The sequence below is a fragment of the Pseudophryne corroboree genome (genome assembly GCF_028390025.1).
Source record: "Pseudophryne corroboree isolate aPseCor3 chromosome 3 unlocalized genomic scaffold, aPseCor3.hap2 SUPER_3_unloc_3, whole genome shotgun sequence".
In the NCBI taxonomy this organism is placed as follows: Eukaryota; Metazoa; Chordata; class Amphibia; order Anura; family Myobatrachidae; genus Pseudophryne; species Pseudophryne corroboree.
In genome coordinates this window covers 4,569,996-4,587,478 of record NW_026967519.1, presented here as the reverse complement: position 1 = coordinate 4,587,478, position 17,483 = coordinate 4,569,996, and the positions used below count along the sequence as shown (strand labels likewise).

The 17,483-nt window shown below is 45.6% G+C and overlaps 1 protein-coding gene across 1 annotated transcript in view; it reads right to left on the bottom strand.

Moving 5' to 3' along the window:
* Window positions 1–17,483, bottom strand: part of LOC134983936 (zinc finger protein OZF-like) — a 61,150-nt gene that overhangs the window by 34,723 nt on the left and 8,944 nt on the right. The window contains exon 4 of the mRNA XM_063949546.1: window positions 17,368–17,465. Within this exon, the coding sequence (XP_063805616.1) occupies window positions 17,368–17,465 (98 nt within the window). The remainder of the gene's footprint in view (window positions 1–17,367; window positions 17,466–17,483) is intronic.

Below are 17,483 nucleotides of genomic sequence, written 5' to 3'. Positions count from 1 at the left end.
TTACTCTTGATGCCAGAGTGCAAATATTCCTCTGTGCATCTCGCATATATAGAAATGCATCCTTTAAATGCTCTATAGTCAATAATATATTGTCCCTGTCCAGGCTATCAATATTTTCAGTCAGGGAATCCGACCAAGCCACCCCAGCACTGCACATCCAGGCTGAGACGATTGCTGGTCGCAGTATAATACCAGTATGTGTGTATATACTTTTTAGGATATTTTCCAGCTTCCTATCAGCTGGTTCCTTGAGGGCGGCCGTATCAGGAGACGGTAACGCCACTTGTTTTGTTAAGCGTGTGAGCCCCTTATCTACTGACAATGCTAAATTCCTTTGTCGTATAAACAACCCTTTATGAAGCTAAGAACACTGTACGCTGTTTACTTAAGAAGTACCGTAATGGTACGCTATCTGCGTAGCGATCGCTCAGCCGTAGGCGAGACGCTCAAGCGTCACGTTCGCTCACGGCCCAGTGATCACAGGACACGTTATTGGTTATGTCTAGGGTAATGATTCGCTATGGCGTAGCTTACGCTCGAGACCACGAGGAGGTCACCAGCGATGCAGACGCTCACAACACTATACCTTTATGTTAAAACCTTATACCAATGAAATACACTGAATACCTTAATGTGAGTACAGGGTGTAAGTGCAACCTTGTGTAACCTGACTATCTACAAAGCTGCTTGAGCGTCACCGACGCTCAAGTGAACACTTATCACTATAGAAAATACACAGATACTGGTTTAGGTTCCAAGGCCTATTAACTGTATTATGTCTAATATACTTGTAAAAGGGGATAACAGTACATATGATACACTACAATATAACAGAGACTTCCTAACCACAGATCTAAACAATAAATACAAAAAGACAATACTATACTAACCTGAATGCTATACAATACAATGCTATAATACTATGAGAGATATAAGAGTAAAGAAGAGAGAGAGGGATGGAGAGAGAGAGAGAGGAATTGGCTCACAGAAAGACAATGATTACGGAGAGAAACTTACGCACAAAGGGTATGATCGCCTGCGCCTCGATATCCAGCTCCCGGCTATCAGCAGATAACCGTTGATGAGAGAGTGAGAGCTGGATGTGGTCGGCCTGCCTATTTATGCCCCACACACAATGCAATCTCCTGGTCCTACAATCCCATTGTCCATTGGCCGAAGGAATTCGGCCCTGTATCATAACAAAAGGTCATAGGGTGATTCATACAGGTGGGCTGTGACGATTTCCAACAGCTCAGGTGGGTGGGAAACTGGGTTTCCCGCCGCATACCTGAGTATGTGTAATTAATAGAAATGGACATAAACTTCTTATGTCCATAACTATTCGCACGAGCGATTAATACGCTCCAAACCAACACCGGAATATTGCTAATTAAATACTCTTCCGATGGGTACCAAACACTGCTGTATGATTCCTGTTAGACCCTTCGTACGATATAAAGAGGGATTCCTCAGCTCTGGGACATTGTATTTTAACCAAACTTTCAGAATCTATCAAAGGGACCGTGATCTATAAACTACATTAATTGTGAAAATATGTAACGAATGAGTCGCACGCTACGACCACATAAACTCTACCGTAAATACGCATACCGCGCCTGCAAGTGCACGTTATTGCGGGTATGCGCATCCACGGGAGAGCGTACGCACGCGCAGCGCGGACCAGTGTGCGGTGCAAATATGGCAACGTGCATTGAGACATTTTTCTGACTTTGACAGTCCACCCTTTGGCAGTCAATAATAACTGCCACAAAACATTTAAGGAAAAAAATGTAAGTCAGGGGTTAATTGATTTCCATGGTTGGGTAGGGGAGGAGAGAGGAGAAGGTGTGAAGAGGGTATGACCTAGTGAGATAGCAGAAGCATGTGTGTATGAATCCATGTTTGGGGGGTCATGTATCATCGTGCCGTACGTGTTGTAAATCAAGCTTCGAGGTATTGCGAAGTATACATTTGAATTCCTTCTTATCCTGTGGTGCAGGTCTGTGGATGGGCTGTCAAACTTTACCGAGCTCTTTTCGGATTTTGAACAAAATGGGGAGCACATTTTAGTTGATGATACATGAATGGGGGAGGTATGTGGTTGCTGATATCTGTGCCTGTATTCCCTATCGTCTATGTGTGTCGTTACCTGAGGGTTGTAGAGATGAAGATAAAGAACACTTACGAAAAATGCAATGATATTCTATGTCAGGGAAATGTACATCTGTTGTTGAAGTTGTGTTCGGTATCTGTTGAGAGTCGTCTTCTTTGCGCTGTATTGCTCCTTGGGCATGAGCAAATAGCTTTGTCTGAGCCATCAGATTTACAAAAAATGTTGGGCTAGCGTGAGTTTAAAAATACTAGGGAAACTGGGGATCCATGGCAAAGTTCATCAAGTGTCCATATTTAAAGTTGTCAAATCTTCTTCTTTGGTCAATCCGTTGTCTGTATACATCTCGTCTCGTCAGCTTCCTCGTCCAAGGGGGTCTTTGTATCTGGGAGAAAAGCAGAAAAACAGGTGAAAGAAACGGACCGTATAATCGCATTTTCATCACATTCTGGTTTCTATCATTGGGTCATAAATCAAATCCAGGTTAATTACAGTTTCCTCACTCCTCAAGCTCATCACTTTTGTACTTTGTTTGCACCTCATTAAAGCCTGCCCGCATCTAAATATCAATCCAATCGATATACCGACACCCAAGATACATAGTAGAAACTTTCCAACATCCATTATGACTCCTTGAGCCCACTCTCCTAAACCGGAGAACCAATTTCGCGGGTTCAACCATGACACCCAACCAGTCAGCTCATTACCTACAGCAGCAAGGGTGAGATTGTGTTTTCGACGAAATTCCCACTTCAATTGGAGAATATCATCCATCTTTTGGTCTATGACCTCTACCGGATCCTCGGTGCTATTTGTGATATACGTGCAACACTTTATGCCGTACTGTGTTGCCAATGTAACACAATATCCGCCTGTTACTGCTGTAAGATAATTAAGAACCATCCTATGCTGAACTAGTTCTGTTTTGTAAGCTTGAAGTTCTCTTCCAGTGTATCTAAACGTGTCATCATACATTTCAGTGATATTATCTAACAAATTGGCGAGTGCGGAAATGTATCTATAATTCATCACTCCCCGAGCGGTACGAGTGAAATCTAACGCTACCAGAACCTGAATCCCGGTGGATTCATGGATAAGATCAGAGGCCGGATGCTCTAACCTTTCTGACAGTTGTCTTTTAACTCGGTGCTCGTAATGAGTGTGAGTATAAGGAGCTTGGGCACCACGGTGTATGTCCTTCATTTTGTCATGTGTAACAGTCATCACTTCAGGCAATACTTTTCCAATGTAACACAATCCTTCAGAGTTTGGGGCAAGCCACTTGTACGCCTTTCTCCCGCATATGAAATATGCATCATCGGGGAGAACATATGGGACGGAGAAGGACATGACCATGTTACAAACCTTCCAGGTGAAATCTCCTGACCCTAATTCTTCCATCTGCTTAATGCACGTATCGGTTTGTACGATATGTGCACAGTATCCTGGTGATACCTCTCCAACTCTAGTAATCCTATTTCCTAAGGTATATCGATACCGGAAAGATTTTCCTCTACTGGCTATGTGGCGTACGAGCTCTGTATCTGTAGGCATTCTATCTGCTCTGTGTGAAAAGGTCATGGTAAGGTTGCTCCATGACACTTCCCAATTTCCCGGCTTACGGGGATTGGAGATGTTAAAACATAAGAGGGACCTATCCACATGGTATTGGTGGAGCTTCAAACTAGGAGGGCTGGAGATGTTAAACCTCCGGTCCACCGGTCTCCCACCACTTAGCTCAAGTACCTCCCCTAACGTTAAAGGAAATGGTACTAGCCCTGATTTGCTGTGACCCTGAGGTACTTGAGAGCATACCCAACAATCTGTTTGGTTTAACACGTTACCCACTAAGGAGTGATAGTCACTCAATGGATGCCGGTCCATATGGATATTAAGACTGGATTGGCATTTCTTTATGCATCCAGCTTCAACCATTGTCACAGAGCCTACAGATACAGTTTTTTTCTTTTTGAACTAACAATCCTTCAAAGAAAATGTTTACAGATAACATGGTTGTTAGATCGTGCCCGGTACTCGCCTTTGCTTGGTGATTGGGTTGCTATTGGAAATTTACACCTCCGTCTCAGTCATCAGGACCTTTCTGGATCCTTTCTCGACCTCACTGGTACTCTCACCGAAACAGACTGCTCTGGTCAACATCATGGTTAACGGGAAAATCCATATCACAGTCTCTTGGGGCAAGTCCATCTTACAGGAGGAGAAAAGAAGAAATTTGTAAAGGGGGTATAAGAAAATCAGTTTGAGGGGGAGAGAACTCGTTACGATAATAAGTTCTCTCGTCTTGTTGTTCTTCTTGTTCTGCTGTCCTCTCAAAGGTGTTGTCTCTCAGTCTTCAAAAACGATCATTCTGGTGATGCAATATTCCTTCCTAACCGACGATCTTTCTGTAAGGAGCAAAAATCTGGCATTACCATTGGTCCAACTGAGGGGTGACATACCATCTTTAAATCATGGAAACATGAGTGAGAAGAGAGAGAAAATAAAACAAAAGAGATAGAGAACAATTCATGTGCATATATACATTACATAACTCGACAATAACCATCAATAAGAGAAGAGAAACAAAGCATTTTTAAACATTGTCAACATTAAGAAAACATTGTCAGACTATTTGGCTGTCGTATCTACGTGTCTAATGGTTTCCTTGAGCAGTCCCTCCCCACCAGCACTTGCATTATTCCACTGTCTGTATCTGGCCAGAATACATTGTGGTGGATAGGTCATGCTGGGGTTTGGTAGACTTCTGCAAGGACCAAGCGAATATGCAATGTTTGAATTCTTACCAATAATCGTCAGAGATGGGGATAGAGAGAGGGAGAGAAAAACATTTTTCACAAATACATTTACAACTTTTCACCTGGTCATTCCTGTGTCTTTAGTGAATGACCTCCCACTTCATTAACCGTTACCTCAGGCTTGCCTCCATTCCTAATAATCACCTTTCCTGCCTATGTGATCCTTGATTATAATGGTGTGTATTTTAATTTTTCTCATTTCTTGGTCTAGGGGGTCTAACTTTATGTGGGTTATTACAGTTGTTGGCATAATGCCCTTCTCTTCTACAATTGTAACAAATCCTTGGCTTTCTCCATGTGCTAGGGGCCTGGGGTTCCGGTCGACTTGATGCCTCCTCAAACGCTCGGATGCTCATCATCATCAATCGTTTCCCCTGTACTTCCCTGGTTCCTTGGATACCATGATTATGTCGTTGTCTTTCTCTTGATCTACAATCTCTTGCAATGTGTCCCTTTTTATGACAATGGTAACAGACTACCATATCTGGGTTTCTCGCAGGGGTGTGGGGCTTTTGTTGGGGTGGTCTTGTGGTTTGGGCCTGTATATTTGCTGCCATTAACTTATCTCTTAGTGACTCTCTGTACCTGGTGATATTCTGGTCATGATTAATGACGGCCTCTCTTAGTGCGGCCACCGAGATATCTCTCCAGTTTGGGTTGGTGGTCTGTACCCTTGTTTTTAATTCATCCTTTAAACCATTCATTAATACCTTAACCGCTATTCCTTTATGTTGTGCATTTGTCTTGATGTCTGCGATCCCAGTGTTTCTAGCCATTATTTGCAGTGCTCGATTGAAATAATTAGAAACATTTTCCCTTTCGTTTTGCCTTATAGAGAGAATGTCATTCCACTTGACAGCAGCTGGGAAATATATTCCTAACTGTCGGTTAATCTGCCTAATACATTCCTGATTGTGTTCCTCCATACAAGGTACCTCCGTGTTTAATTTACAATCAGCAATGAATTTTTCAGGGTCAACCCTGGAGGGCAAACATGCCCTCAGCACTGTCCGCCACTCTTTGTTGGTGGGTTCTGTGGCGTTTCCTAGTTCTTTAATAAACCTTTGACATTTGGCTAGATTTCTCCTAGGATCAGGAAATTCAGACATAATTGATCTCAATTCGGTCCGGGACCAGAGACAGCGCATTGCACTGTCCTTGACGGGAATGATTCCCTGATCGTCAGTCTTCCCATTGGGGACTGAGATCACCCTGGCCAGATCGAGCTCAGTTACATCATCTTGTTTTGGTCTTATAATATGGGGTACATTTGTTTGTGCGTGATATAAAACATTGTACGTACCTGTGGACACGACCTCACCTGACCCTCCGTTAGGGGGTTTGATTATTGCCTTTACCAATTTGGTCGTGTCCACCTGGATGTCTTGTAGGATGGCTTCTGGAAGAGGTGCCGACATCGTTCTGGGCTCACTTTCTTGTTTGTATTCCTGAGGGAGGTTTGACATGGGGTGCAGCTTGCACAGGTTAATAGTTGTACATTCAACAGTATTACAATAATCATTGTTACATTTATTACACTTATTCTTATAATCTATATTACAGTTGCTAAGAGCGTTTTTATTGTTCCACCTTTGTGCTTTTCTCTCCGCAATCAACTCCTCTCCTGCTGCCATATCTCTCCTCTCAAGATAAGAGTCAGAAAAGTCAATAGACTCTTTTTGTAATTCACTTTCCTGTTGCCATAACTGTAAATATTCATAATGTTTATTTTGTCTCTTCGTTGGTTCAACGAGACTTATCCTCCTCCTTAAATTTTGTAACACTACTGGACTGAAGCTACCTATTCTTGGGAATTTGTCCCTGTCTTGTACAGTCATTCTCTCCCATTCATCACATAAAACTTCAGCGTGATTTCCATATTTCTTACACATCACATATCGTGCCGACCCGATGGATCGGTTCTCTGAATCAACCCGAACCGAGGTTGATCGCCCCCTACCTGAACAAATGGCCCCCATAATCTGCAGGCGTTGCCTATTCCTCCTTGAATATCAAGGCTTTCAGCGAACCCTTACAAACAAACCAAGATGTCCTTGGGCAGGCCGGCGGTGGTGGTTTATCAAGTACCCCACTTACTTCTCGCCCACGTTGGCCTGTGCTGCAATCACTGTAGCCAGAGCTGCTGTACCCAACCTAGGGCCCCTGTGAACCTTTATTTACTGGGGCGTGCTGGACCTACCAGTCCCCAGTAAGTATCGGTTGTTGGATAGTTCCCGAGTGACCAGCGAACTTCCCTTCCAAAAATAAAAAATTACACAAATCACGTCAGAATGTACAAATAGCGTTTGTGACCACTTTACTCTAATGGTATTAGGTCAGATTACTAACTACTGCACACAATTACGTGCGGTCCAATCGTTCAGTACACGAGCACTACTTGTCATGTACTGAAAGATCAATGGAATCTATGTTTCCGGCTGCGATTCCTTCAGCCAGAGCTTGTATGGCCTATATGGGTTCTGCACCAACACCCCAGGCGTTGTGCCACTGGACTTTTATAGCGGACCTCTTTGTTACCTTATGACCTCCTGGTCTGTTACCTTTACCTTATGACCTCCTGGTCTTGTTACCTTATGGTCCGCTATACTCTAATGCTCAAATATTATTTAACCAGGGATGCCTCCCTAGCCACCGTATATGTCACTTACACGTATGTCCCTTGACGAGTACCCGGCTTTCCTTTTGGTTCCACCTTAAAGTTATATAAACTTTTGTATACAAAACACACTCACTCAACACATGTACACTTTTGTTTCTATATCTATTTCTGCGCAGAAATTTGTCTTTAGCCCAACAGTGTTACCAATTAGGAGCAGGATCTGTTAAACTAAATTTCCGATTTTCCAAAAATAGATTTGCGTTATTTACCGCGTCGCGTTATCTACCGCTGTGCGTTACTTATCGCCTTGCGCTAATTATCGCTTTGCGCTAATTCAACTTTTTCGTGACTTGAGCTACGTGAGCGTAACCGGACGCTACGTTGCGTAATGTACGCTGCGTGCGTCTGCCTTTTGGATTGCGTACGCTAGTCTTTGTTAGCGACACGTGTACGCAATGCAAAGGATCCACCGTAACACAATATATTTTTATCAATGTAAATGATCCCTGATCATCTACCGCAATCCACACTGACTGCCTTGTATCTCAGACAAACCGTGTGTTTGTTCTATACTTTAACTATTACCTCTACTATGAAATAACAGCAAATCTCTTTTTAGCACTTTCTATCAACTATAAAATTGGCAAACAGGAATAGTGATATACGAAAATGAAACAGAAATGCAGATATATGCGTGCGTACGCAAGACAAAAGAAAAAAAAATAAACAGTTTTAAAAGGACACAAGCGTTTTGTTCTTACTTCCGGTTACCGGGTTCCTTCAGCACTCTTTATCTAAGCGAAGCAGACGCTTATCCCGCCAGCACTATGAGACAATCTCCCACCCTTTGCTGGGGGATAATGTCTGCTGATCTACCTAGTGCAGATGTGAGAAGTATAGGACGAGCCCGCAATTGACAATGCTAAATTCCTTTGTCGTATAAACAACCCTTTATGAAGCTAAGAACACTGTACGCTGTTTACTTAAGAAGTACCGTAATGGTACGCTATCTGCGTAGCGATCGCTCAGCCGTAGGCGAGACGCTCAAGCGTCACGTTCGCTCACGGCCCAGTGATCACAGGACACGTTATTGGTTATGTCTAGGGTAATGATTCGCTATGGCGTAGCTTACGCTCGAGACCACGAGGAGGTCACCAGCGATGCAGACGCTCACAACACTATACCTTTATGTTAAAACCTTATACCAATGAAATACACTGAATACCTTAATGTGAGTACAGGGTGTAAGTGCAACCTTGTGTAACCTGACTATCTACAAAGCTGCTTGAGCGTCACCGACGCTCAAGTGAACACTTATCACTATAGAAAATACACAGATACTGGTTTAGGTTCCAAGGCCTATTAACTGTATTATGTCTAATATACTTGTAAAAGGGGATAACAGTACATATGATACACTACAATATAACAGAGACTTCCTAACCACAGATCTAAACAATAAATACAAAAAGACAATACTATACTAACCTGAATGCTATACAATACAATGCTATAATACTATGAGAGATATAAGAGTAAAGAAGAGAGAGAGGGATGGAGAGAGAGAGAGAGGAATTGGCTCACAGAAAGACAATGATTACGGAGAGAAACTTACGCACAAAGGGTATGATCGCCTGCGCCTCGATATCCAGCTCCCGGCTATCAGCAGATAACCGTTGATGAGAGAGTGAGAGCTGGATGTGGTCGGCCTGCCTATTTATGCCCCACACACAATGCAATCTCCTGGTCCTACAATCCCATTGTCCATTGGCCGAAGGAATTCGGCCCTGTATCATAACAAAAGGTCATAGGGTGATTCATACAGGTGGGCTGTGACGATTTCCAACAGCTCAGGTGGGTGGGAAACTGGGTTTCCCGCCGCATACCTGAGTATGTGTAATTAATAGAAATGGACATAAACTTCTTATGTCCATAACTATTCGCACGAGCGATTAATACGCTCCAAACCAACACCGGAATATTGCTAATTAAATACTCTTCCGATGGGTACCAAACACTGCTGTATGATTCCTGTTAGACCCTTCGTACGATATAAAGAGGGATTCCTCAGCTCTGGGACATTGTATTTTAACCAAACTTTCAGAATCTATCAAAGGGACCGTGATCTATAAACTACATTAATTGTGAAAATATGTAACGAATGAGTCGCACGCTACGACCACATAAACTCTACCGTAAATACGCATACCGCGCCTGCGAGTGCACGTTATTGCGGGTATGCGCATCCACGGGAGAGCGTACGCACGCGCAGCGCGGACCAGTGTGCGGTGCAAATATGGCAACGTGCATTGAGACATTTTTCTGACTTTGACACTACCCTAGGGGGTGTTTCCCAACGTGCCCTAACCTCTGGCGGGAAAGGGTATAATGCCAATAACTTTTTAGAAATTAGCAGTTTTTTATAGGGGGAAACCCACGCTTCATCACACACCTCATTTAATTAATCTGATTCGGGAAAAACTACGGGTAGTTTTTTCACACCCCACATAATACCCTTTTTTGTGGTACTTGTAGTATCAGAAATGTTCAAAACCTCCTTCATTGCCGTGATCATGTAACGTGTGGCCCTACTGGAAAATACGTTTGTTTCCTCACCGTCGACACTGGAGTCAGTGTCCGTGTCTGTATCGACCTGAGGTAACGGGCGCTTTAGAGCCCCTGACGGTGTTTGAGACGCCTGTACAGGTATTAACTGATTTGCCGGCTGTCTCATGTCGTCAACAGTCTTTTGTAAAGTGCTGACACTATCACGTAATTCTTTCCATAAGACCATCCAGTCAGGTGTCGACTCCCTAGGGGGTGACATCACTAACACAGGCAATTGCTCCGCCTCCACACCATTTTCCTCCTCGTACATGTCGACACAACGTACCGACACACAGCACACACACAGGGAATGCTCTGATAGAGGACAGGACCCCACTAGCCCTTTGGGGAGACAGAGGGAGAGTTTGCCAGCACACACCAGAGCGCTATATATATATATAGGGATAACCTTATATAAGTGTTTTTCCCTAATATAGCTGCTGTATAATAAGAATTTACTTACCGATAATTCTATTTCTCGTAGTCCGTAGTGGATGCTGGGAACTCCGTAAGGACCATGGGGAATAGCGGCTCCGCAGGAGACTGGGCACATCTAAAGAAAGCTTTAGGATCACCTGGTGTGCACTGGCTCCTCCCCCTATGACCCTCCTCCAAGCCTCAGTTAGGATACTGTGCCCGGACGAGCGTACACAATAAGGAAGGATTTTGAATCCCGGGTAAGACTCATACCAGCCACACCAATCACACTGTACAACTTGTGATCTGAACCCAGTTAACAGCATGATAATAGAGGAGCCTCTAGAAAAGATGGCTCACTACAACAATAACCCGAATTTTTTTTTTTTTTTTGGTAACAATAATTATGTACCAGTATTGCAGACAATCCGCACTTGGGATGGGCGCCCAGCATCCACTACGGACTACGAGAAATAGAATTATCGGTAAGTAAATTCTTATTTTCTCTGACGTCCTAGTGGATGCTGGGAACTCCGTAAGGACCATGGGGATTATACCAAAGCTCCCAAACGGGCGGGAGAGTGCGGATGACTCTGCAGCACCGAATGAGAGAACTCCAGGTCCTCCTCAGTCAAGATATCAAATTTGTAGAATTTTACAAACGTATTTGCTCCTGACCAAGTAACTGCTCGGCAAAGTTGTAAAGCCGAGACCCCTCGGGCAGCTGCCCAAGATGAGCCCACCTTCCTTGTGGAGTGGGCATTTTAAGATTTTTGGCTGTGGCAGGCCTGCCACAGAATGTGCAAGCTGAATTGTACTACAAATCCAACGAGCAATCGTCTGCTTAGAAGCAGAAGCACCCAGTTTGTTGGGTGCATACAGGATAAACAGCGAGTCAGATTTTCTGACTCCAGCTGTCCTGGAAACATGTATTTTCAGGGTCCTGACCACGTCAAGCAACTTGGAATCCTCCAAGTCCTTAGTAGCCGCAGGTACCACAATAGGTTGGTTCATGTGAAATGCAGAAACCACCTTAGGTAGAAAATTTGAGGACGAGTCCTCAATTCTGTCCTTTCAGAATGAACTATTAAGTAAGGGCTTTTATATGATAAAGCCGCCAATTCTGACACCCGCCTGGCTGAAACCAGGGCTAACTCGTCACTTCCATGTGAGATATTTTAAGTCCACAGTGGTGAGTGGTTCAAACCAATGTGACTTTAGGAAAACTCAACACAACATTGAGATCCCAAGGTGCCACTGGAGGCACAAAAGGAGACTGTATATGCAGTACCCCTTTTACAAATGTCTGAACTTCAGGCACTGAAGCCAGTTCTTTTTGGAAGAAAATCGACAGGGCCGAAATTTGAACCTTAATGGACCCTAATTTTAGGCCCATAGACAGTCCTGTTTGCAGGAAATGGAGGAAACGACCCAGTTGAAATTCCTCTGTAGGGGCCTTCTTGGCCTCACCCCACGCAACATATTTTCGCCAAATGCGGTGATAATGTTTTGCGGTTACGTCTTTCCTGGCCTTGACCAGGGTAGGGATCTTCAGGATCCGGCGTTCAAACCGCCATGCCGTCAAACGCAGCCGCGGTAAGTTTTGGAACAGACAAGGCCCTTGCTGGAGCAGGTCCTTTCTTAGAGGTAGAGGCCACGGTTCGTCCGTGAGCATCTCTTGAAGTTCCGGATACCAAGTCCTTCTTGGCCAATCCGGAACCACGAGTATAGTTCTTACTCCTCTCCTTCTTATGATTCTCAGTACTTTTGGTATGAGGGGCAGAGGAGGGAACCCATACACTGACTGGTACACCCACGGTGTTACCAGAGCGTCCACCGCTATTGCCTGAGGGTCCCTTGACCTGGCGCAATATCTGTCTAGTTTTTTGTTTAGACGGGACGCCATTATGTCCACCTTTTGTTTTTCCCAACGGTTTACAATCAGGTGGAAGACTTCTGGGTGAAGTCCCCACTCTCCCGGGTGAAGGTCGTGTCTGCTGAGGAAGTCTGCTTCCCAGTTGTCCACTCCCGGAATGAACACTGCTGACAGTGCTATCACATGATTTTCCGCCCAGTGAAAATCCTTGCAGCTTCTGCCATTGCCCTCCTGCTTCTCGTGCCGCCCTGTCTGTTTACGTGGGCGACTGACGTGATGTTGTCCGATTGGATCAATACCGCCTGACCCTGAAGCAGGGGTTTCGCTTGACTTAGGGCATTGTAAATGGCCCTTAGTTCCAGAATGTTTTTATGAAGAGATGTCTCCAGGCTTGACCATAAGCCCTGGAAATTCCTTCCCTGTGTGACTGCTCCCCAGCCTCGCAGGCTGGCATCCGTGGCCACCAGGACCCAGTCCCGAATGCCGAATCTGTGGCCCTCTAGAAGATGAGCACTCTGCAACCACCACAGGAGGGATACCCTTGTCCCTGGTGACAGGGTTATCCGCTGAAGCATCTGAAGATGCGACCCGGACCATTTGTCCAGAAGGTTCCACTGTGCGTGGAATCTGCCGAATGGGATTGCTTCGTAGGAAGCCACCATTTTTACCCAGAACCCTTGTGCATTGATGCACTGAGACTTGGTTCGGTTTTAGGAGGTTCCTGACTAGCTCGGATAACTCCCTGGCTTTCTCCTCCGGGAGAAGCACCTTCTTTCTGGACTATGTCCAGAATCATCCCTAGGAACAGAAGACAAGTCGTCGGAACCAGCTGCGATTTTTGGAATATTGAAAATCCAATCGTGCTGCCGCAACACTACCTGATATAGTGCTACACCGATCTCCAACTGTTCCCTGGATCTTACCCTTATCAGGGAATCGTCCAAGTAAAGGATAACTAAAATTCCCTTCCTTCGAAGGAATATCATCATTTCGGTCATTACTTCAGTAAAGACCCGGGGTGCCGTGGACCATCCCTACGGCAGCGTCCGAACTGATACAGTTCTGTACCATAACCTGAAATACCCTTGGTGAGAAGGGTAAATTTTGACATGAAGGTAAGCCTCCTTGATGTCCCGAGACATCATGTAGTCCCCTTCTTCCAGGTTTGCAATCACTGCTCTGAGTGACTCAATTTTGAATTTGAACCTCTGTATGCAAGTGTTCAAAGATTTTAGATTTTAGATTTTAAAATCGGTCTCACCGAGCCGTCTGGCTTCGGTACCACAATAGTGTAGAATAATACCCCGTTCCCTGTTGCAGGAGGGGTACCTTGATTATCACCTGCTGGGAATACAGCTTGTGAATGGCTTCCAAAACTGCCTCCCTGTCAGCGGGAGACGTCGGTAAAACAGACTTTTGGAAACGGCGAGGGGAATACGTCTCGAATTCCAATTTGTACCCCTGAAATATTATCTGAAGGATCCAGGGGTCTACTTGCGAGTGAGCCCACTGCGCACTGAAATTCATTGAGAACGGGACCCCACCGTGCCTGAATTTGTAAAGCCCTAGCGTCATACTGAGGGCTTGGCAGCGGCGGAAAAGGGTTTCTGTTCCTTGGAACTGGCTGATCTCTGCAGCCATTTTCCTCTCCCTCTGTCACGAGCAGAAAAGAGGAACCCTTTTGTCCGCTTGCCAACCAGGACTGCGCCTGATAATACGGCGTCTTATTTTGAGAGGCGACCTGGGGTACATCCCCTCTTTTAAGGCAATACTTCCAAATGCCGTTTGGAATCCGCATCACCTGACCACTTTACTGGAATAATTGGACAACGCACTTATACTTGATGCCAGTCGGCAAATATTCCGCTGTGCATCCTGCATATATAGAAATGCATCTTTTAATTGCTCTATAGGCAATAATATACTGTCCTTATCTAGGATATCATATTTCCAGTCAGGGAATCCGACCACGCCAACCCAGCACTGCACATCCAGGCTGAGGCGATTGCTGGTCGCAGTATAACACCAGTATGTGTGTAAATACATTTTAGGATACGCTCCTGCTTTCTATCAGCAGGATCCTTAAGGGCGGCCATCTCAGGAGAGGGTAGAGCCCTTGTTTTTACAAGCGTGTGAGCGCTTTATCCACCCTAGGGGGTGTTTCCCAACGCACCCTAACCTCTGGCGGGAAAAGGTATACTGCCAATAACTTTTTAGAAAATATCAATTGTTATCGGGGGGAAACCCACGCATCATCACACACCTCATTTTATTTCTCAGATTCAGGAAAACTACAGGAAGTTTTTCCTCACCAAACATAATACCCCTTTTTTTGGTGGTATTCATATCAGAAAAGTGTAAACTTTTTCCATTGCCTCAATCATGCAATGTGTGGCCCTATTGGAAATCACGGTTGTCTCTTCACCGTCGACACAGGAGTCAGTACCCCTGTCGGCGTCTGTATCTGAGGTAACGGGCGCTTTAGGGCCCCTGTATGAGACGTCTGGACATGCACAAGCTGAGTAGCCGGCTGTCTCATGTCAACCACTGTCTTTTATACAAAGCTGACACTGTCACGCAATTTCAACAGTACATCCACTCAGGTGTCGACCCCCTAGGGGGTGACAACACAATTTCAGACACTCTACTCCGTCTCCTTATCATTTTTCTCCTCATACATGTCGACACCAACGTACCGACACACAGCACACACACAGGGAATGCTCTGATAGAGGACAGGACCCCACTAGCCCTTTGGGGAGACAGAGGGAGAGTTTGCCAGCACACACCAGAGCGCTATATATATACAGGGATAACCTTATATAAGTGTTTTTCCCTTTATAGCTGCTGTATTGTTATATACTGCGCCTAATTTGTGCCCCCCTCTCTTTTTTAACCCCTTTCTGTAGTGTAGTGACTGCAGGGGAGAGCCAGGGAGCTTCCCTCCAACTGAGCTGTGAGGGAAAATGGCGCCAGTGTGCTGAGGAGATAGGCTCCGCCCCTTTCTCGGCGTCCTTATCATCCTTTTTCTGTATGTTTTGGCAGGGGTTAAATGCATCCATATAGCCCAGGAGTTATATGTGATGCATTTATTTTAGCCATATAAGGTTTTTTTTTTTTATCGATTTATTGCGTCTCAGGGCGCTGCCCCCCCCAGCGCCCTGCACCCTCAGTGACCGGAGTGTGAAGTGTGCTGAGAGCAATGGCGCACAGCTGCGGTGCTGTGCGCTACCTTATCTGAAGACAGGATCGTCTTCTGCCGCCGATTTTTCCGGACCTCTTCGCTCTTCTGGCTCTGTAAGGGGGACGGCGGCGCGGCTCCGGTGACCCATCCAGGCTGAACCTGTGATCGTCCCTCTGGAGCTAATGTCCAGTAGCCTAAGAAGCCCAATCCACTCTGCACGCAGGTGAGTTCGCTTCTTCTACCCTTAGTCCCTCGATGCAGTGAGCCTGTTGCCAGCAGGTCTCACTGAAAATAATAAACCTAAACTAAAACTTTCACAAAGAGCTCATGAGAGCCCCTAGTGTGCACCCTTCTTGTCGGGCACAGAAATCTAACTGAGGCTTGGAGGAGGGTCATAGGGGGAGGAGCCAGTGCACACCAGGTGATCCTAAAGCTTTCTTTAGATGTGCCCAGTCTCCTGCGGAGCCGCTATTCCCCATGGTCCTTACGGAGTTCCCAGCATCCACTAGGACGTCAGAGAAATATTTATATGCCAATTTAGTGCCCCCCCCCCTCTCTTGTTTTACCCTGTTTCTGTAGTGCAGGACTACAGGGGAGAGTCAGGGAGCCTTCCTCCAACGGAGCTTTGAGGAAAAAATGGCGCCAGTGTGCTGAGGAGATAGGCTCCGCCCCCTTCTCGGCGGCCTTTCTCCCGCTTTTTTATGGAAAAATTGGCAGGGGTTAAATGCATCCATATAGCCCAGGAGCTATATGTGATGTATTTTTTGCCAAAAAAGGTGTTTTTATTGCGTCTCAGGGCGCCCCCCCCCAGCGCCCTGCACCCTCAGTGACCGGAGTGTGAAGTGTGCTGAGAGCAATGGCGCACAGCTGCGGTGCTGTGCGCTACCTTATTGAAGACAGGACGTCTTCTGCCGCCGATTTTCCGGACCTCTTCAGTCTTCTGGCTCTGTAAGGGGGCCGGCGGCGCGGCTCTGGGACCCATCCATGGCTGGGCCTGTGATCGTCCCTCTGGAGCTAATGTCCAGTAGCCTAAGAAGCCCAATCCACTCTGCACGCAGGTGAGTTCGCTTCTTCTCCCCTTAGTCCCTCGGTGCAGTGAGCCTGTTGCCAGCAGGTCTCACTGAAAATAAAAAACCTAAAACTAAACTTTTCACTAAGCAGCTCAGGAGAGCCCCTTAGCCTGCACCCGTCTCGTTCGGGCACAAAAATCTAACTGAGGCTTGGAGGAGGGTCATAGGGGGAGGAGCCAGTGCACACCGGGTAGTCTTAAAGCTTTTTACTTTTGTGCCCAGTCTCCTGCGGAGCCGCTATCCCCATGGTCCTTTCGGAGTCCCCAGCATCCACTAGGACGTTAGAGAAATTACTATTAGATCAAATATTTATTAATATAGAAAAGCAGTACATGTATAAAAGACAAGATCTAAATATTATTTTTTTTTAAATGTACAATAAAACTGTAATCCCCATCTGCTGTTTTATACAGGGATATCATGTTGTTATCAGGGTCCTACTGTGATGCCTGGGGCTAGAGACCCCTAGGACACTGCTTTCCCTGTGTGCCTCATTATCACTGGGGTATCCTGCACCAGGCCCCAGCATTCCAGAACACTTTCAGGTACCCCTAAACACCACAACAAGTACCCCTGAGGGGACTTATGCCAATGCTTGAGAACAAATTATATAAAGAATAGTTACTTTGGTATGCTGGTATTTGGCGAGACTCTAAATTCCACCTACCTGACCCTCCTGTGGGACACTGTGAGTCTCCTCTGTATGATCCTGGGAATAAAGAGGACGGGGACATCTCTCTGGAGTATTCCTGTTACTGGCCCCATCTGTAGGAGACACACAGT